The following is a 22,374-nucleotide window of genomic DNA, read 5'->3' as shown; positions in this document are numbered from 1 at the left end:
CATGTTTTCTTATAAAGGCTGAAAATAATCTTTTTGTTAACAGAACTCTAGAAGGTAGATTATGCAGGCTCAATAAATCAAGGCTGAATTGGGAGCATGCAGTTCTTTAGGTTGAATCAATACATAAAAATCATGTAGCAGGTAATCATTTGCTTTATAAAAGCATGATTTGGTGCACTTAAAATGTGGGTTCTTTATAAAAATTAGATTTATGTGTATGAAGCAAAGCACATCAGCATTTGGGAGCTATTATATAGGTGGGCATAAACATTTTTGTCCCTTTCCTGAGTACTGGAAAGGGAGAATGCTTTTAAATTGCAGGAGGGGGAGCAGCTGGGTGGCTCAGTAGATTGAGCCAGGCCTAGAGATGGGAGGTCCTAGGTTCAAATCTGGCCTCAGACACTTTCTACCTGTGTGACCCTGGGCAAGTCACTTGACCCCTATTGTTTAGCCCTTACCACTCTTCTGCCTTGGAGCCAATACACAGTATTAACTCCAAGATGGAAGGTAAGAGTTTAAAAAAGAAATAAAAAATAATAAATTGTAGGAGGAAGATTTGGATAGGATATGAAGTTTCTAATAAAGAATATCATAAATCCTAGCTGTGTGATCCTGGGAAAGTAATTTATTGCCATCCCTTACTGCTCTTCTGCCTTAGAACTAATGCACAGTACTGGTAAGGGTTTTTATTTTTTTTAATATCAAAATCTTAGAACCAGTTAACCAAAAAATATTATAGAATCTCCTCTGGCAAAATATAGAAAGAAGACTAGAACAAGGTCCATGTGGGTTGGAGGACCTTCCTAGGAAAAAATAAGCTAGACTATCTCCTAGTATAAAGATTGTATAATTCTTTGTGTATGGAAAAATGTGATTCAGGATTATCAATCAACAGATAGTCTTTAAAAAAGCAAAATAAAAGAGCTTAAAGAAGAAAAAAAAATTATCTTTTTTCTGTGCTCCACTTAGGGACCAGAGAAATAAACCAGAAATGACAATTTTAAATACAATGTTAATGTTAAGTGCCTACAGAATTCCTTCTATGTTTAGGAGGAAAAAATGGAGGAACATCACAAAATACTGTTAAAGTTACTTGTAAAAACATTCTCATCTATATTAATAAATAATATAATTGTGCTCTAAGCCAGAAAGACATTAAGTAGAAATATTCATGGAAATTGTCTCTATAATTATATAGCATAGATGCCAGTGCCATATGAAACCATTTAAGTAACAAGCATTCTAGAAGTCTTAATATAGACTATCTTAACTTGGAACTCAACCATTAAAAGGAGACTACCATACCGTCTTGAAAGTTGTCCTGTAGTTTCTTAGTAAGCCACTGCATAGCTTTGGCAGAAATTTTTGTTGCAAAGTTTCTGTCAAAAGGAGAAGGCGCTCCACCCTATTGGAGTTTAAAGTGACATTATGAGTTAGTCTTTCTCCTCTATTAGAACTAAATATCAGAGAATTTTATTTTAAAAAAGTTTCTTTAAAAAGCTCAAATTTATAAATATTGTGCTTATCTACATTTCTATTTTCCCATCTTTAAAACAGGAATAACAATACCTGCCTGTCTCATATAAACATCATAAGTGAGATGACTCAGATCAAATGGGAAAAAAACTCATCAACAAATAAATTTTGAACTCCTAGTGTGCACAAGACCTGACACAAGCTATAGGTCAGCAAGAACTACTGCTATTCTGGTTAGTTTTATTTTTTCACTAGAGTACTGTCATTGCCTTCTATTTTCCTCTATCCTTAGGTTAGCTAAATGGTTTTAAAAAAAACAGTTGTTAAATGGAAATTATGTTACATTCCAGTTTAACTTAACTTTAATTGCCTGAAATATTTTGTTCTTAATAAAGAAATTTATCAAATTATCTTCTGCTGTTAAATAATGGGAAATGATGTCATTGTTATCAATAACATTTTATGCTTAACGTACAGGTTTAGGAAATGTGCAAGCACAAAATAATTAGGAATCTTAGCAAATCTCTTCCTTTATCAGAGTTAAATAAGTGAATTCTAAATATATGTGAGAAAGAAACACCATAAACTATCCATGTCCTTTAGTTTAAAAAAAGACAGAATACATTTTAAACCTAGTTTTAGTAATCATTTCAGAAAATTATCATCAATATTTTTGTTAATATGTAAAATGGCATAAATCTGAGTAAAAAACAAACATCAAACTAGACTGTTTTAAAGTCTGTAAGGAAAAGAACCATTTTGTTCAAATTAATCTAAAGCTTCTGCTTTGTGAATGATCAGATTTGTTAGCAACAAATTAATCCAAGGTATTTCAGCAATCTTACCTGTTGCATGTGACCCAAGACATTCTTTCTGCAATCAAATACACCTTTTCCTTCCTCAGAATAGAGTTGGTAAATGAAATCAGTGGTATAATTTTCATTACAGTTCTCATTTCTAAAATAAATGGAAAACAGTCTAGTTGATTTGTCAAACACTAAGGTTTAAAATATCTTAATTTCCAAGACAAAGTATCACTGCTGGTTTAGAGGATAAAAGCGCCTGCTCTTTGAGGTTCCTTTCTCAATTCTCAGTTCATGGTTATGTTTTTGACTTCCAAGTTCTAATAAAACATTTTTGGAGGGGGTAGCTGGGTGGCTCAGTGGATTGAGTCAGGCCCAGAGATGGGAGGTCTTGGGTTCAAATCTGGCCTCAGACACTGTCTAGCTGTAACCCTTAGCAAGTCACTGAACCCCCATTGCCTAATCTTTACTGCTCTTCTGCCTTAGAACCAATACCCAGTATTGATTCTCAGACAGAAGGTAAGGGTTTAAAAAAACATTTTTGGATAGAGTAACTGAGGAAAAAAAAAAGATCAAAGAAAAACCAAGTCACATAAAATTTTATCTTGACAGTTACCTATGTAGGGACAAGTGAATTATATGCAAATGAACAGTTATTTTACTCTCCAATTACACACTTTTAGATGTAGCCCTCCGGAAGAAAATCACAATGAATATGATTTACTTATAAGGGGTTACTTAACTGGACTTCACCACAGTAAATCCGCGATCTTGTCAATGTGCATATCCTACACAAGGATGCAAATTACAGACTCTGCTGTCCATGTCTTAAGTTCCCCGGGAAAGTCCACCCAACCAGCTGGATAAGGACTTAAAACTTTTTTTCTCAACCACATGAGGATGTCAGTACATCATAGTGTCTCAAAATTATCGTTCACTCTTGACATGTTACCAGCCCATCTTTTTCTATTTTATTTTTAAAATCCTTTCCTTCCATCTCAGAGTCAATGCTTTATGTTGGTTCCAAGGCAGAACAATAAAAGCAAGGCTTGTTCAGAGTCACACAGCTAGGAAGTGTCAGGCCAGATTTGAACCCAGGATCTCCCATCTTTGAGCCACCTAGCTGCCCCTGGCCCATCTTTTTCAATCATACATTTTGTGGCAACATTCTTTATGCCACTTCTCATGTACAATCCCTTGTTTGTAATATATTGTACCTGAGTCCACCAGACACTTCTCTATTACAATACCCTTAGCTGGTCCTCAAATTTAATTCTTTGGAGACTGGTATTCCATGACTTGCATACAATGAATTTTAATGTTAAAAATAGGGGTCCCTGTTTTACAAACAGTGATCTTCATGACAATGTCACCATTGGCTTTCATAAGTCCCCCAATTTGATTCCTCCCTTGTTATTAAAGCTCAGAGAGGGTAACTGAACAAGATTATCAGTTACCTTTCACAGAATTGTTGTTATTCATAGGTGAGACACCTTTTTTGAGAACCTTTTAAAAAAGCTATTTATATGGAATCATTTTTTCTTCTGATAAACAATATTGAGATCTTGTATTCTTGACTTTTTAGATGTAAGATAAAATGGCAAAATGGTAAAAAATAGGGTCTATTGTGGAATAGTTTGCAAAAAATGTCTTGTTCCCTTCTCCTACCCATACTCTAATGCATGCATACTATGTTTCCATAAATGTTCATATAGATCAGAAAAGGCATCTGGATTAATAGTTACTGATATTATCAATTGCCTTTTTGTAGCTAGTAATGTGTAAGTCCCCTTGCCCCCTAAGGATTTATTTGTATTCGTCGGATACCTCAACAATTAATGCCTTCAAAATTATGTCATCTCCAACACAAACATCCTTTTTGTTTATTTGATCTAGTCTAGCCACTTTTCTGACCTTTTTTTTTTTTAAGTTTCTTTAATTAGTCAATTTAGAATATTTTTCCATGGTTACAAGATTCATGTTCTTTCCTCCCCTCTTCCCAACCCCCTCCTGTAGCTGGTGTGTAATTCCACTGGGTTTTACATGTGTCATTGATCAAGACCTATTACCATATTATTGATGTTTGCACTAGGGTGATCGTTTAGAGTGTACATCCCCAATCCTATCCCCATTGACCCATATCTAATCATTTTTAACTTCAGAGCCTTGTCTTCCCTAAGCAAATCTAGGACTGTTGTTAAGTGCAAAAATGATGGTTCTAATGTTTTTAATGGTAAAAAGTTTATTAAGTTTGTTAACACCTCTGTGATTTTTTTCATTTTTATTCTGCTCTCTTTCTAGTTTCATCTTTAAATGTCCATAGGTGATTTTACTTAGCTATCTCCCTAAACTTTTTTAAACCAATTTTTCTTTCCATTGTTTCTCTTTTGTGAAGCAATACAGTTGAATATTAAATCATCCTTCTGCAAAATATTTTACAAATGAAGTTAGAGTCTGAATAGAGTTGTTTTTAATGCTGTTTTGGTCTTGTGGATAAGAGAAATGGTTAAAACTTTTGTACAAAATGTAACCTGTTTCATTGCTCATTTCTCCTCATTTTCCAATTTTTTTAATGCAAATAACTTGAGGTTTAAACTTTTAATTATATGTAGTACCTTTTTTTTGTCATTCTAGCTTTTAAACTAACTTGATTACTAGTATAACAAGTTTGTAGTCTTACTATACAAGCACAGCTGATTCAGGAATGACTTCCACCTAAAAAAGGAGTTTTCTGTCCACTGAAATAGTCATTTTGTTGTTTTTTTTTTCTTGGTATACACCATTTTCAGTTCCTTCAGATAGTTGTCTTGAAGAAAGTATGGGCTTAACATTTTTTGTAATTTGTTTTTCTTTTTTAAATTCTTCCCTCTTGTATTTTATTTTACAAAGCACTTTTTTTTGCCATCCTTATCTCTGCATGTCTTTATGTTGAAGTCCCTAAATGTAAGCTGATTTAATTGGATGGACTTACCACATTCCTGCAATTTAGCTACATTCTCATCCTCTTTTATAGATTTTTGGCATATAAACTCTGACTATTTTCATGGGGGTCTTTTTGCACACATTATGAGCATCGACTAAGGAGGCAGTTAGGTGGCTTAGTGGATATGGTGGTGGACCTGGAGTCAGGAAAAGCTGAATTCAAATCTGGCCTCAAAATCTTACTAGCAAGGCACTCAACCTCTGCTTTAATCCACTGAAGAAGGAAATGGCAAACCACTCCTGTATCTCTGCCAAGAAAACCATGGCCAGGATGGTCCATGAAGTCCTGAAGAGTCAGACAACTAAACAACTGAACAACAGCAATGTGCATTATGAGATGACCAAATGTCCCCTGAGAATGTTTCTTGTCTTAGGGATGGGAATAAAAACTAACTTCTATCAACTCTTATTTTCTTCTCCATGGGAAACTTATGAAACATCTTTTCAGTATGAAACATCTTGCTTTGTTGGCTAGTTTTATCTACATTTTGCTTATGGTTTTTGTTTATATTTATTTGTATTTGTTGGTGGTTCTTGTTTGTTTATATTTTGTTTTAATATGATTGTTCTTTTGGTAGTATGCCTGTTTACTGATCTCTCACTAGAAAAGTCATTTAAAGTACTAATGACTGGTAGTATTTATAGATGATCTTAAAACTATAATTCTTATGGGATTTCCTTTGCCACAGCATAAGTAGAAGGGCCTGCACAGGATTGAGGGCCATTTTATAGATTTTTCTTTGTTTCTTGGGTATCCATGGCTTAAGAATTCATGTTGCCAAATGGCCAGCCTCCTGGTGAGAAGCCTGTCCACACTTAGTTGGTTAATTTATCCTCAGAAAACAGTCTTGAGCCAGTACTATTTGCAAAATCTTTCCATCGTGATCAAATCTACCAGGGCTTACATTTTGCTACCATTCGAGAACCTGAGGTCACCTCCACATACAATGATGATGCAATAAAATAGCGCTTCGTAGAGGCTAGTCCTTGGATGATCAAATAATAAACTCTATGCCACTATTGCATTTTAAAAAGTTATCTTTCCAAGCATTTAAAGCTCAACTCCCAGGAAATAACCCTTTAGTACCTGAGCACCAGGCCTCGTTGTATGTTGGTCTTCATTTTCTCTGTCAAATGCCTCACGTTAGCCTAGAAATGGGGGAAAATCATCTCTCATTAGAAATGCTTACCATTAGCATCGAGTAAATAATTATTTAATTTCTGCTGAAAAAAAAAACAATGATTTGGCACATTCATTTATTTAATAATTTATACACTTAAAACATACTTAGTTCATTTGTCATTTATCTTTCTGCCTGACTGTCAAAATATAAGACTGTTTCAAAAGACTGACTGTTTCAAAGCTCCCTGAGTGCAGTGAATAGGTTTACCTCCTTATTGCACAGCTCCATGTGTAACTGACTTCCGATAGTAACAAATTGTTATCCCCTGATTTTTTAAGGCTAAATCAAACTGGACTATCATATTCTCTCCCACTTTGGATGATTTTTATACCACGTGTACACTTCTATGAATCTCTCAGGCTAACCTTAAAAGCAAAAAACAATTCATATGTTTAGTAAATGTTTTCCTCATGTTAGCATTTCTGCTCCTGAAATCTTATTCCTCATTTATGTTACATGTTTTGCCTTATAAAACAAGGCAAATTTTATACCAGTAATGGTGTTTTTACACCAGTAAAGGGTATTATCAATCAGACTTAGAGCTGGATCCTAGACCCTAGACTGGACCTGGGAGCATCCAGTTCAGTGGATGCTTTTTTTTATAAAACTGATGAGCCCAATGAGGCTAAGTCACTTCTTCAAAGTAATAGGTAGACAGTATAAGATCCGACATATGAATCCACATTCTGTTTCCAAATCTGGAATTCTTCCCATTGTTCTACAAATGTGATTTTTATTAAGAAGAATAATCAGCCACTACCTTATATTAAATCAACATGGCTGGCTGTGGTATAAATTTTTTTTAATATAATTGAAACAAAATGATAAGTTTAAATTTTGCTGATTTTCTCCTATTCATTTTGTTTCTTCCCAACATATTTTTATTGTGGCATCATCAAATCTGAAAGCTACCTTGTTTCCTTTATGCATGGACCTTATGTAAAGGTCTTCATATCAAAATAACCAAATAAGTAAATAAAACTGCTTTCTTATGGACTATTTTGGCAACAAAGAATTCTATATATTGAAAAGTCATTCTCTGCAGATTAAGGTATGAGTTTGTATATATCCACCTCTATTCCAAATATTTAATTCTGTGTTCACGAGGATTTAAAAATGTGAAGATGGCTCTCAAGTCAATACTATAAAATTTGATAATGTATATATAATCAGAACTATTCTTTCCTACTTTTTTTTTTACAGACTCCTGAAGCATAAATAGCCTGATTAGCAGAGAAAAAGTACTAATTCAAGCTTTAGTTTCACAGTTGGCAAGTCAATTCATCTCTCAGGTACCTAACATGAGATTCATCAGAAGAAGAGACTGTACAACTATATTCCATATCTATCGGGCTACCAAGTAGAGAATTTGAACTAAAGAACATATTCCTTGCCATCCATTTTTTGCACATTTTCAATATGACGCTCTATTTGGGATGAATAAATTTATTTGGCATGTGTAGTGCTCTGGGAATACATGAATTAAATGATGACTTATTTTACTATTCATTATGTACTACCCAAGTTTTACTTTAGAAGAGATGAGCTAGAAAGTGGAATGAGGAAGACTACATGATAGACCTAATTCACAACTATATTATTGCATCAAATGAGTTTTATGATGACATTTCAAAATTTATTTTGTGCCTCCTGGCTGCTTTTTATTCCTCAGCACAGCCTTCTCTCTCTAATTCTGTTATACTTCTCTTCCTCTGTAGCAGTGAGGCTGATGGGTATAATCTGGCTCTTGTTATGTTATTATTAGACCTTAAACTGGTTGAGACTGGTCAGGATCCAGCAGGGGTTCTTTAGAGACAGACCTAATGTCATCTTGGGAGAAATGGGCCTTAATTCCACGGAAGACCTGATACTCTTGCTATAGTGGGAGAAAAAAAAATCCTTACATGTAAGAAGCAGTGAACCAGCAGAGGGCACTTCATGACTTTCCTATTACAGAAGGGGATGGACTAGGAGACATACAGATTTGACCCGTTTTTCACTCGGAATAGCCCAAATGTTCCCCCAGCTCTTCTCCAGAAGGAGGTGGGATGCTCCTCCTCTCTCCCAATATCGAGCACACGCATCACACACACACAGAAAACACAGGGAATAAAAGAAGTCCTTGTGGCCTAAAATGGCTACAAACCTGTAGTTCTCGGATGTCAAATTTTTCTTCAAAAATATATGCTACGTCGGCCCCAGCAGAGAGGCCCCCCATGCTGGCCAGGTAGCCACAGTAGCCGCCCATCGTCTCGATGATGAAGACTCGCCTCTTGGTCCCACTCGCGGACTGCTTGATTCGATCACAGGTCTGTTCACAGGATGAGGGATTAATTAATTAATTAAACTTGCTTCGGTTTTCCTCTCCACAAGTCACATCCACCTTGTTAGCCTCTCAGACTTTTAAAATTGTTTTAGCTTAACAATCTACACTTTTCAAAGGAAAGTGAATAGCTATTTGGCCCACTGATAGGCACAAGTTCTTCCTCCCAGAACTTCCTGGCTTTCCCTGCAGCTCTTTTATCATTTCAGTGCTGAGCCCGCAGTTTATAAGTAACCAGCAAGAAAAAGAGGACTTACCATTTGGGTTAATGTTAGTAAGCAATTGGGGTCATTCCTATTATTCATAGCAAAATGTTGAACATAAAAAAAAAAACGCAAAAATATATTATTCAACCAGTCTTTGCTATGTTCATTTCTTTATTTGTACCTTCACTAAAGTGGAAAATGAAAATACAATAAAGATGAAAATTCAACCCAATTGTTTCTACTTTTCCCCCTTCTAGCAATTTTGGAAAAGTAGATTTTAATGGATTAAGATTGAACACGTTGACTAACAAAAAACGAAGAGATTGTTGTCAAAGACATTGTTGAGTGATTTATACATACAAATAATCGGCGTAATTGTCACCAACGTGTGGATTTGGGGCTCCTAGTTAGTGGCATTTGGCTAAAGGAATGTGACACACACACACCTCTCAAACACGTTCTCTGTCTAGGGGGCTACCAACACACCTTGCGGCGCAAAGGATTCCTACCCCTGCCAAGCAAAGAAACCGCCGTGAAAGGAATCGGGTAAGAGCCAGCCTTAGAGCGGAAGCTTAAGGACATTTAACACAACTTTCTAGAGAAATGCAGCGTCTCCAAGCCCGCCGCTGCTTCATCAAGCGCTCTTTCTATCCTACTACTGTATTATGTTAGTCTTTCGCAATATCTTTGTAAAACTGTCCAGGCTACCTTCTTGGCTTCCTAATAATGGTGACCAGGTTAGAACACAGTAAGTTCCATGCACTAAACTAAGCAGACTGCCAGAGATCCTAGCGTGGGCTTTGCCTTGCTGTGCACAGGAAGGATAATGGGCTCTTTCAAACCTTTTCAACCAATGTTTATCGCTAAACATGGGCAGGAGCTAGGATTGAGCCTCCTTTAAAGTCCCTTCTTGCCCACGTTTTGGTATAAAGCCTCCCATCCATAGGAGCCAAATCCCCAACAGATATGAGGACAGACAACCACCCAGCGCGCCAAGAGCTCTCAAGAGGACTTTAAAAACTGGCGAGAAAGACGAGGAAAAGGGCTCAGAAAACATCTCCTGGGGCAGCCCAGCACGCCACTCCTGCCTGAACCCAAAGAAACAAAATCAGGGAAACATTTGAAAATCAAGCTCCTTTGAGTTTTACCATTGACCATATTCTCGCTATGGCTTCATGCCTCCACTTACCCTTCTCCTTCTCCTTATAAGCAAGAGCTTCTGAACTACCCATGAGCTGCCTGACGGCTACCATATTGGTACTCTCTAAAAAAAAAAGCAGGAGCGCAGCTCCAGAAACTAGAAACACAACCAGCCCTCTGCGTCAACATTGGGATGAGGGGAAAAACCAAGAAACTCATCAGTCATTCGCTGTGGGACTCCACGTTCCGGGACCCTGCACAGTGTCTACAATCTTACTCCAACGTGAAACCGACTTTCTGATAAGCTGCTCCCCCAGCCTGATGAGGATGGAGCGCAACAGCAGGACACAAATGTGCCTCATGGTGGCCCGATGACTTCTCTCCAAGGAGGGGGCCACTGTTCTCAAAGCTTTTTGTCCCTTAGCTACTCTATCCAATCCAATGGACTTAGAACACTTTCCTATGCAATAAGAATGTGTACAATTATTAAAGGCAGAGCCTTCCTGTGAGGGACCACTCCTCTATTCCTTCTTCCCTCACCCAAGAAAACTAGCTGCACCATTAGGTATACCTTTTGTGGATAATCATCACCCTCTTTTTGTTTCCATAACAAAACATGTTAATTTATGCGTCTAAGTTATTTCTATATTTATTATTATAAGTATATACTTATTATAAATAAGACAACTTGATTATAAGACAACTCTAAAAAATTCTTTATCTTGAAAAAGTATTCTTGATATAGCTAGGAGTGGCAAAATAGCAGCCATTGGGCAAAGGGAGGGGAAAAAGAGCAAATTTAGTTTGCCAAAGTCGATAAATATTTAATGTTATCATCTCATCCACCTTTAGTTTCAGGTAAGGTTTTAAGGTCTGCATGGGGAGCAGCTGGGTGGCTCAGTGCATGGAGAATGAGACCTAGAGCAGGAAGGTCTTAGGTTCAAAGCTGACTTCAGACACTTCCTAGCTATGTGACCCTGGGCAAATACCTTAACCCTCATTGCCTAACCCTTACCACTCTTCTGCCTTGGGACCAATACACAGTATTGATTTAAAATGGAAGGTTAAAAAAAAATTTTTTTAAAGGATGAACATGGCTAATGTGAAACTTTGTTTTGCTGGACTTTGAAGATATGCATTGAAGGTATTTGCTTATCATATTTTTTCTTTTGTTAAAAAAATAACAATATTAAGGGAAAGAAAATAATGGGAAGGAGAGAATAATTTTTTAAGCCATTACCTGAAAAATAAAAAATTATAATACAAAAAAATTTTAAAGATAAACTAAGGCTCTAAGACTGATTAACTGGTAATTCTTTGTGTAGTTGATCTTCTCTTACCTCCACAAGAGCATTCAGGCCAGTGTCACAGCCAATACTAAAGTCTGAGCCTGGCACATTATTGCTAATAGTAGCAGGCAAAATGCACATAGGGATGCAAAACTCCTTATGTTGGGGCCGTGCCTCGAATAAGTTAATACAACCTTGAAAAGCCTGCGAGTAGCAGTACAAATAGAAATAGCATTATCAATCCACACTATGCATTTCATACTTATCAGTCAATAGATGGTTGGTTGGTGGTGGTTCATTGCATGTGTGGAAGAGGACTGGCTTTTTTCCAGTGGCAAACCCATTTGTGGATCAAAAAGAAATCTGAGAAATAATAGGAAGCATAAGAGGGGAATAAAACAGTAAAGAAATCTACAACAATGCATGGGGGTCACCCTGGCACTATCTTATTTCTGAAAAGCAGTGTGAATCAGTGAATCTGAGACAGAAAGCATGCAGAAAACAGATAAGAGACACAAGCAGAGCCAGAAATATGAGTGATGGAGCAGCAGTTAGTATGGCTATATTATTAGAAGGTTATATTAGTAATGTGAGTCTGTCAGATTAAACCTTGTGAAAATTAGCAAAACTAAAATTTTAATAAATATTTAGAATAAAATACCATTCTTCTTGTTGCTTCAGGGTGAAGCAAATTATCAATACCAAACAATAACCTACTAGCACCATTGCAAAAGAGGCCAAGAAGAATGGGATGAAATTGGCTCAGCCCCAGACACAGCCATGCAAAATGTTTGCCACATTTCTAACTCGCATCACTTCATGTCAGTGATTTAAAACATAATGCAAAATGGGTATTTTGATTACATCGAGTTTTAAGTTTTTGCATAAAACCAATGCTACCAAGATTAGAAAGAATGCAGAGAATGAGAGGGTATTTTATAGCAAGTTACTCTGAGAAAAACCTTATTTCTCAAATATATAGAGAACTGATTTACATTTATAAGTATATACATCATTCCCTACCTCACACTTATTAGATTAGCTAGTATAACAGAAAAGGAAAATGACAAATATTGGAGGGGATATGGGAAAACCAGGACACTGATGCACTGTTGGTTGTGAATTGCCATTGTTTAATATTACATAAATCCTGTAGCCACATTCTTAACCATTACAATATTATAACCTCTCCCATCTCCCCTAAATTTCCCCATTACATGGTGGAGTTGTGAACTGATCCATTCTGGAGAGGGATTTGGAACTATACCCAAAGCGTTGTGAAATTGTGCATACCCTTTGACCTAGCAATACCAATACTAAGTTTGTATCCAAGAGATTTTTTAGAGAGGAAAATATATATTTACTGAAGCTCTTTTTGTCATAGCAAAGAATTGAAAATTGAGAGGATGTCCTTCAATGAGGAATAGCTGAACAATTTGTGGTATATGCTTATGGTGGAATTTTGCTGTGCTGTAGGAAGTTACTCTGAGCAGGATGCTTTCAAAAAAACCTGGAAAGACTTACACAAACCAATGCAAAGTGAAGTGAACAGAACCAGGAATAGAAGTATCAATAATGTATGATGATCAACTGAGAATGACTTAGCTATTCTCACCAAAACACTGATCCAAGACAACTCCAACAGACAAGTGGTGAAAAATGTTATCCACCTCCAGAGAAAGAACTAATGGAATCTGCACGCATGTGTGTGTGTATTTTTGGTCTTTTGTTTTTCACAAATAATTTTTTTGATGGCAAAAATAGTTTGTACATGTAATTGGGGGGAGAACAAAAGGCACCTGCATTTACCAAGCCTGCCTGTATATTCTGGGTCAGTTACTCATATACTCTTCTCTCTGGGATTACTTCCATGGTAACTTCTTTGAAGCTGTCCAGACGAAGCCTTCTCCTTCCTTGCATTAGCTCTCTTTTTTCTGCCTCCGGGTAATCTACCTTCCCTGTCTTGGTAACTAGTCTGTATGAATCTGGGTGGGTTACTTTTGTTGTTGAGTCATTTTCAGTCATGTCCCATCCTTTGTGGCACTATTTGGAGTTTTCTTGACAAAGACACTGGTGTGGTCTTTCAGCTTATTTTACAAATGAGGAACAGAGGCAAAAAGCATTACATAACTTTCTGAGGTTTATATAGCTAGTAAGTATCTGAGGCCAGATTTGATTTTGGGAAGACAAGTCTTCCCGACTCCAGGCCCCGCACTCTATCCACCATTCCACAACCTACCTGCCCAGGTTTGCATGGACCCAATTATTCATCTCAGAATCCTAACATACTTTTTTTTTTTAAACCCTTACCTTCCATCTTAAAAGTCAATACTGTATATTGGTTCTAAGGCAAAAGAGTGGTAAGAGATAAACAATGGGGGTCAAGTGACTTGGCCAGGGTCACACAGCTGGGAAGTGTCTGAGGCCAGAGTTGAACCTAGGACCTCCCATCTCTAAGTCTGACTCTGAATCCACTGAGCCACCCAGCTCATACTTTTAAAACATACTTTTAAAATTTTTTTGCTGTAAAAAAATTATCCCTCAATATTTGTGAGCCATTGGTTAGAACCTTGATAATTTTTCTTTGCTCTCTTTTTTTAAACTCTTACCTTCCATCTTAGATTCAATACTGTGTATTGGTTCCAAGGCAGAAGAGTGGGAAGGGCTAGGCAATGGGGGTTAAATGATTTGCCCAGGGTCACACAGCTAGGAAGTGTCTGAGACCAGATTTTAACCCAGGACCTCCCATTTCTTAGCCTGGATCTCTATCCACTGAGCCACCCAGCTGCCCTGACCTCAATAATTTCTAAAAAGGCACTTAACTAATGAAAGCTATATACCACCTATGTGGTATAACTCATATAGTTTGAGTCATTTTCTATCTATCTATCTATCTATCTATCTATCTATCTATCTATCTATCTATCTATCTATCTATCTATCTGTTTTCATTAATAGTTTGTCTATAAGTAGTCTTCCCTTACCACTACCAGCATCAACATCAGGGAGAAATTAATGGATATAATCAAACTTCAGTTTGAGATATTCTTTCCTGTAAGAACTGACGCTTTTCTTTACTGACTGCTCTTCCTGCATTGCCTTCATTAAACCAATTCAATATGAAATTAAGTATGCTTGGTGTGGGTTTTTAGTGATTTCCTACTATGGAAAATAGACTATTATTGGATAAGCTTTTTTTACTTTCCAGAGGATATAGAACTTATTTTCCAAGAAACTAAACCAATGTTCTTTTAGTTCATTACAGAACGATCAAGCAAATTGAGGTCAGCTTGAATGGACTTCTTTGTTTTGTAGGTTGCTGTGGCCAAAGAATTCATCACAAGTTGCCAGGCTATTGGTAGTGAATCTCTTCAGAAGTATCTTGTTAGGTTGGTCCACTGTTGCTTGGAGCTCAGAGCCTTTCTCTCATGAGAGAAAATACCAGAGCTTGTGCCTCAATGGTATAGCCTTCTGAGGTCACTTCCATACCATGATGATGTATCAAGATGAAGACCCCATGGAACCTTCTAGTACCTTCTCCTTTGGTATTAGGGTAAGTATCCTTCCCTATAACTCAAGATGCTACAGTGTACATTAGGGAGGAAACCACCCCTTTAAATACACTGCTTTTTGAAAAAGTTCTAACAGTGATTTCATCAAATAAGCAAATAAAATACCTGCTTAGGCTTGTCAAACCTGTCATTTGCAAGCCCTTAAGTGAAAAAAAAAATATTTTTTTATCAACCCTTTACAGCCGCTGGTAATTTTTATATTGCTGCACATTCAATATTTCCCCTCTATGAGTTCTGGAAGAAAGGACAACTTTCAAACAGTATGCTTAGAGAATAAAATAGTCTCAGCACAAAGGCATGCTAGAGTCAGTATAGGTCACTCAAGGCTTATGACTCCTATGAAAAGGACAAAATTCTGCAAGAAGCAGTTGCTAGTAGAGGATATTTATTAAATTTGCTGATGACACCAACTGAAAATGTTTTAAATATGTCCAAGGAGCCCCAGATGTTCTTCATTTATGTATGCTAAAAAAGGAGGTCAATTTATTTACCAAAGGAATCTTTTGAGGTTTTAAATAGTTGTGGCTATTAGCAAAAGTTTCAATGACAATCAGGAGCAGCATTTAATATATTCAACTTACTGTTGTTATCTACTGACTACAGAAAAATGTTATTTGGTATAGCAAAAATGTTTGTATTAGGGACCTCATATAGCCTTGTAAAAACTTCCAAATCTTTCTATTAAGTATTATAAGGCAAATATTTATAAAAACTCTGCCATCTAAGCCTTTATGATGCACATACTGGAAAATCTATTTTCCATAGGAGCTACTATGCAAGCTACTTTTTAGTTTGAAAAATGGGCAAAATTGGGGGCAGCTGGGTAGCTCAGTGGATTAAGGGCCAGTCCTAGAGACGGGAAGTCCTAGGTTCAAATCTGGCCTCAGCCACTTCCTAGCTGTGTGACCCTGGGCAAGTCACTTGACCCCCATTGCCTAGCCCTTACCACTCTTCTGCCTTGGAGCCAATACACAGTATTGACTCCAAGACGGAAGGTAAGGGTTTTTAATAAAAAAAAAAATGGACAAAATTTTTGACCAATGAAAAGTTAACTTGTGTTAAACACAAATAGACTAAATGTTTTGTTTTTTGTTTGTTTAGTATTTCTCATGTTCAAAATTTTAAAAATTCTTAATTAGCCTTTACTCATCTCTTTGAAGTAAAACACATGTGCTGCCCTCCCCAGTTTACAAATAGGGAAACTATAACAATGGATAAAAAAAATAAAAATGGAGTCAGAAATTCCCTGTGAATTTCCAAATTCCAGTTTTGGAAATTTTTTTTATGATTGGGTACACCCTGCCTTGGGTGTACTCAATCACGGTGAAAGATAATTGCTTCTTAGAGATGCCACACTCAGTTCCTAAGCTTAGGTTGAAGTTAAAAATCAGGGTGGACTTCCAGGGGTAGAGGAAAGAAACATTCAGTCTAACTCTCCAAATATTTCCCTTTAAACAACTTTAAAATAATACCCCAAATTTAACTCTGGAGTTGCAGAACTAACAAAAGGTCAGGGTGAGACATTCTCCTAACCTAAGACAACAAAGGAGGGAAGAAAAATCTGTGACACTGGAGAGGAGACTGGTCCACAGCCCATGTGGTTGAAATACACAGGACCACTCATTGTTTGACAACACCATAGCCTATACCCATTTTGGGGTCACAATTCAAGGGCAGAGAAGAGTACTTTTGGTCAAAAGGAAGTGGAAGCCCTGAGGATCACCCCCAAGGGATCAGGGACCTTGAGGGGCAGTAACACTTCTAGTACCAAAGGAGGAAGGACCCTGAGTAAAAACTTCCATCCCAAGGGATCAGGGCCCTTCTTTGGGAAAGACCAGAGTACAGACTAAAAGAGCAGTGACCTCATCTCTTCCAAGATCACATCATCTTGGAAGCATCTGAAACTCCTAAAATGCCAGAACTAGCTCTGAAAACAGCAAGGCAAAAAGCCCTGAAACTTGAAAACAAAGTCCCTCCCCACCCATATTAGTAAAGGAAGTTCAGCATTAAAATAAAGTGTTTGAGTTCTTAAGGAGGTGGGAGAGGGAAGGAATGAGAAGTCGTCAGAGAATTTGGAACTCAAAATTTAAAAAAAAAAAAAGATTTTAAAAAATTATATGGAATTGGGAAATGAGAAAATAATTTTTTTTTTCAAAAAAGCTTAAGTGATATTAGTTGTTCTAGAAAAGCTAATTAGGTAAGATACTAGATAGGAGGATCACATATCGGCATACAAAAGCCACTTCAACTTCCAGACTCCAAAGGATCTCCAATAACTGACTTCACCTCAAAAAGTTCACTTGAACCAAAAAGTTTGAATTTTAAAAGGAAACTTTTGATATTTAGAACAGAGATAATGCATTTTCTAAAAGTATTTTTCAAAATGTCACCAATTGGGGCAACAAGGTAACATAATGAATAGGTCTGAAGTCATGAATACCTGAGTTCAAGTGTGACCTATATAAATGGAGATTTTGAATCCTAGACTTCAATTCCCAGAAGCCCTTGGTATTTTCCAGAATTCCCTATAATCTCTCCTGAATTTCCACACTGACGAGATCATGTTAGACATCACGTTATTGGTATTTAACTGGCAGTAACGCCTCCCACACTCTCTTCCTTTGCAATGATGTAGCAAGTATAGTGGTAAGCTAAGTGCAGGGATTTTAAATGGGCTAAATTGGTTTTTGTCAATGCGCTCAGCAAAAACATTGGTTTTGCTCTCTCTCTTCTATTTCCCTCTTATCTCTAACTATTGTAGTTTTCTCTTAGAAGGTAAAATTTTGTATGCACCTGCATTTAGAAAATTTGGGGGTGCAGGATGCTTATGTTTAGTGATCAGTTGGGGAGTCTAGCCCCCCAATCATCATCAGGGGGGATTGTGATTTTTTAGATTTTCTCCATTTTGCTTAGTCTAGCACCCAGGAATGTATACACCCACACTACATTGGCATGTGCTAGCAAGTGACAAATCAGAAACAACTGACTGTCCCCTGGGCTGTCCTAAGCCAAGCTTGAGCCACCATTGGCACATGTGAGACACAGGAAGTGATGTAGAGAACTGCCTTTGGAGTTCATGTCACTTCCTGTGGGGACTGACTGGAAGTGAGTTGACCCTGGAACTGGAGTCTGGAGGAGCTTCCTCAGACAGCTTCCTTGAGATGGTCACATGATGAGTGATAAGACTGACTCCCCTTTCCCTTGGCCTTCTGGGGAGGCCACCTTGGCTAAAGCTTGAACTCCTGCCTGGCTCAAACTGAGCTGGAGCAGTTTAAAATTCCTTCCTCTCTCACTCTCTTTCTTAAATTCTTCCTCCTATTGTAAATAAATCACCATTAAATTCCATTCTGACTTGAGTACTTCATTGGGATTTAAAAATTAAATCCCCAGCAACCAACAAATTTTATATTCAGTCTCCACCCAAAATTTAACCTTTACAGACCTCAGATACTTCTTAACTATGGGAGCCAAGGCAAGTCACTTAACCCCAGTTGCCTAGCCTTTATTGCTCTTCTGCCTTACAATCAATGCTCAGTATGGATTCTAAGACAGAAGGTAAGAGTTTAAAAAAAAGTCACCAGTTAATGAACCCATATTTAAATGTAAAAGTTACTCCAGCATTCCCATAGTCTATTTAAATCTATTATCCAAAAAAAAATCCCCCCAAAAAACAAAAAACAGCTAAAACACTGTCTAGCAAATAGTAGGCACTTAACGAATGCTTATTGATCAGTTGGCTACTCTTATCCTTATAGGGTTGTTTTAGAACTATTGTGTCTCAATTCCCATTACCACCTTCAGTAGTATATCTTATAAATTCATGGAGGTTCTTAAAAAGGCTGGAATCTAAACAGGAATCTCTGTAACCTCTGTGCTCATAATATATTCATCATTAACATTCAGCTACCTGAGAACAGAACAGCAATCTAGGAAAAATGTTTTACAGTAAGAGTCTCTGATAAAGGCCTCATTTCTCAAATATAGAGAACTGAATCAAATGTATAAGAATACAAGTCATTCATTCCCCAGTTAATAAATGGTCAGAGGATATGAACAGGCAGTTTTGAGGCAAAAAAATGAAAGCTATTCATAGTCATATGAAAAAATATTCTAAATCACTATTGATTAGAGAAATACATATTAAAACATCTCTGGGGTATCAACTCATCTATCAGATTGGCTAATATGACAGAAAAGGAAAATGACAAGTATTAGAAGTGGGGGAAATTGGAACACTAATGCACTGTTGTGAACTGATCCTACTGTCCTGGAGAACAATTTGTAGCTATAAAACTGTACTTTCCCTTTGATCCAGAAATACCACCACTAGGTGTATACTCCCCAAAGAGATTTTATTAAAGGAAAAATATATATTCATATTAAAATGTTAATAGCAGCTCTTTTTTTGGTGGCAAAGAATTGGAAACTGAGGGGATGTCCATCAGTTGGGGAATAACTGAACAAGTTGTGGTATATGATTGTAATGGAATACTCTTGAGCTATAATGAAGAGCAGGATGATTATATGAACTGATACAAAGTAAAGTGAACAGAACCAAAACATTGTACATAGTAACAGTAGTACTGTATGATAATCAACTATAAATGATTTATTCTTACCAATACAATGATCTAAAATAATTCTAAAGGACTCATGATGAAAAAATGCTACTTCTCTACCTCCAGAGAAAGAAATGATACCATCTGAATGCAGATTGAAGCATACTACTTTTAACTTCATTTTCTTTAATTTCTTAATGAATCTTCTTCCACAACATAACGGATGTAGAAATGTATTTTGCATGACCATACATACTATATAAAAGAGACCAAATTACTTACCACCTCAGGGAGGGAGGAGGGGAAAAAAGGGAAGAATGGAGAGAATTTGGAACTCAAAATTTTAGAAAATGAATGTTTAAAACAGTATTTACACATAATTGGAAAAAAATCAGTCACTAGTTGAGGTATAAAGAATATCCCTCTACTGTCTCCAAAGCAGAAGAGATGATTCTTCATAAGGAAGGACTGGGATTTTTATACATAGGAGTTGAGTAGAATATCATCATTCAGTTGTTTTAGTCATGTCCAACTCATTGTGACTCATTTGGGGGCTTCTTGGCAAAGATACTGAAGTGGTTCGCCAGCTCATTTTACAGATGAGAAAACTGAGACAGACAGGGTCATGTGACTTGCCCTGAATCACACAACTAGTAAGTATCAAAGACTAAATTTGAACTCAAAAGATGAGTCTTCCTGACTCCAGACTCCATACTTATCTATCCCATATATAGTACATAGAGGACTACAGAAGGAGACAGGATCAGTAGTCAAAAGAAGAGTTTAAATCTCCAATGTAAATTGGCTTCTTAGTCTCCTTTTGTGTTATTTCCTTCTTACTGCTCTTGGTAAAACACTATTGATTCAAAATTAAGACAAACACATTTTTGAGGTTGATGTTGTTTTGGTTGTTTACAATAATCTGGTCAAACCTTCTTATCTGATCTCTAGTTCTAAGCATTAGAGATTTAGTCTAGAGCTAAGGTAAATAGTTTGGGGTTTGTCCCTATCCCACCCCACATTTCTGTGTGAAAGATAACTGGCCAGCATGGGCATCAAGCATGGGTCCCAAGGGGCCTATGGACAGATTTCAGGATGGGGGAAGCAGTCTCTTAAACTTGGATGAGAAAATAAATACATCTTTATCTTCATTATCCTTTGGTTTCATTTGTAATTCTCTATATATTCTTTTACGTGTTTAAAATATTCTTCTGAGGAAGGGGCCATCAGCATCACCAAGCTACTGAAGAGGTTCATGACACAAAGTCAGCACCATAATATAAGATGATGATTGACGGTCCTAATATCCAACTTTAAAGATTGTCAAATCTCACTTTCCTTTTATAGTTTTCCATTACATTTCAAAGTACATTATATCACATACTAGAAATACATATTAGCTTTCTGATGGCTGTGAAGAAAAATCTTATTAACTTTAAATGATTTTAAATTAACTTCAGATTCACAACATATGCCCACTTTCTTAAGGTTTTATTAAGCACAACTTATTACGCATATTAGTTTGATTCTGTTGCAAGTAAAGCATAGAGAAACACCATTCACACCTTGAGCAGATAGCAGGAAAGAATGAATAAGAGTAAATTTGAGGTTATGATTAGTGGTTTGGATAGATATTAGCAGAGCAAAAGAGGAAATTCCCAATTAGAAGACTTTAATAGGGTTAGTATATTGAAAAGGAATTTCAATCATAGATATTTCCTGAAGATCTAAAGTTAGATCAGTATGGAAAGATTATAAAGAAAAGAAAGGCAAGTAGCATAAACCTAGCATTATTTCTGTGCTGAAATTTGGGCTTTAGTTTTTTTTTTTTTTTGGAGGGGGAATCCTCAACTTTTATTTACCAGTACTAGAAATCAGTCTGATGTCAAAGAACACTAGACATATAAATCTTCAAAATTCAGGTCTCTTAGCAAAATTAAAATCAGATTTGTTTAGATAAATTTTGAATGCAAATTAAAAGGGGGAAAAATGCATCCTTGATTGTAAAATGTGAAGAGACAACAATCTCTTTATTGGGTTATAAAGTTAGAAAACAAGAATGTGTTTATACTATGGTTTTGTATAGTATAGAATATGGCTTTAAGTGATCTAAAATAATGTAAGGAAATTCTAGTTCCAAATGTATAATCATCTACTTTTCTATAACATTCCCATTTTATATAGCAAGAAATGGAGTTTACCCAGTGAAAATCAAAACTGCAGAGAAAACAGGTAAATGGTTTTGTCAAAGCAACAAATTGACTATCACTTCATGGTCCTGAAAAAAGGGAGGCAGGGACAACTAAGAGATTCAGTGGATGGAGAGCCAGGCCCAGAGTCAGGAGAACCTGAGTTCAAATCTGGTTTCAGATACTCCACTCCCAACTGTGTAACCCTGGGCAAGTCACTTAACCCCAGCTCTTTTGCCTTAGAACCATACTTAGTATTGGTATTATTCTAATATAAAAGGTAAGGCTTCATATTGACTTGGAAAACCAAAAACCAACATTACCTACATTGTATTATATTTTTATTTATTTTGCTAAGCAGTTCTCATTTACATTTAATCTGATTTGGGCCACAGTTGGGAGTTTTGGGGGCTACTTATAGCCCCTACACCATGAGTTTGATGCCTCTGGTTTACACTCAAATTTGAGCTACTTCTGTTTTATTTTGTAAACTATAAAAGAACTCTGTCATTAAAGAAATCATTGCTAGGAAATAGGGTATGGAGTGGGTAAAGTTTTACTAGTTATACAAAATATTTGGGTAGTCTGGTTAATTGGGGGGGGGGGGACTTCATTTCTGTAGATTAACTATTAAAAAACACCAAGATGGGA

At 36.6% G+C, this 22,374-nt stretch overlaps 1 protein-coding gene across 6 annotated transcripts in view; it reads right to left on the bottom strand.

The window, feature by feature from the left end:
* PFKP (phosphofructokinase, platelet) overlaps window positions 1–22,374 on the bottom strand; it is a 139,914-nt gene that overhangs the window by 4,284 nt on the left and 113,256 nt on the right. For 4 of the 6 annotated variants that reach the window (XM_056800003.1, XM_001373982.5, XM_056800004.1 and 1 more), the window contains 4 exons: window positions 8,592–8,756; window positions 6,349–6,410; window positions 2,322–2,433; window positions 1,306–1,405 (listed from right to left, as the gene is read on the bottom strand). In XM_056800003.1, coding sequence (XP_056655981.1) covers window positions 1,306–1,405; window positions 2,322–2,433; window positions 6,349–6,410; window positions 8,592–8,756 — 439 coding nt within the window. Of the gene's footprint in view, window positions 1–1,305; window positions 1,406–2,321; window positions 2,434–6,348; window positions 6,411–8,591; window positions 8,757–11,454; window positions 11,608–22,374 lie in introns of all 6 variants that reach the window. The other 2 variants (XM_056800005.1, XM_007504709.3) reach the window with 1 other exon arrangement.

Source organism: Monodelphis domestica, chromosome 5 (genome assembly GCF_027887165.1).
Source record: "Monodelphis domestica isolate mMonDom1 chromosome 5, mMonDom1.pri, whole genome shotgun sequence".
In the NCBI taxonomy this organism is placed as follows: Eukaryota; Metazoa; Chordata; class Mammalia; order Didelphimorphia; family Didelphidae; genus Monodelphis; species Monodelphis domestica.
The sequence above is the reverse complement of the archived record's forward strand: the minus strand, read 5'-3'. Positions and strand labels throughout refer to the sequence as shown.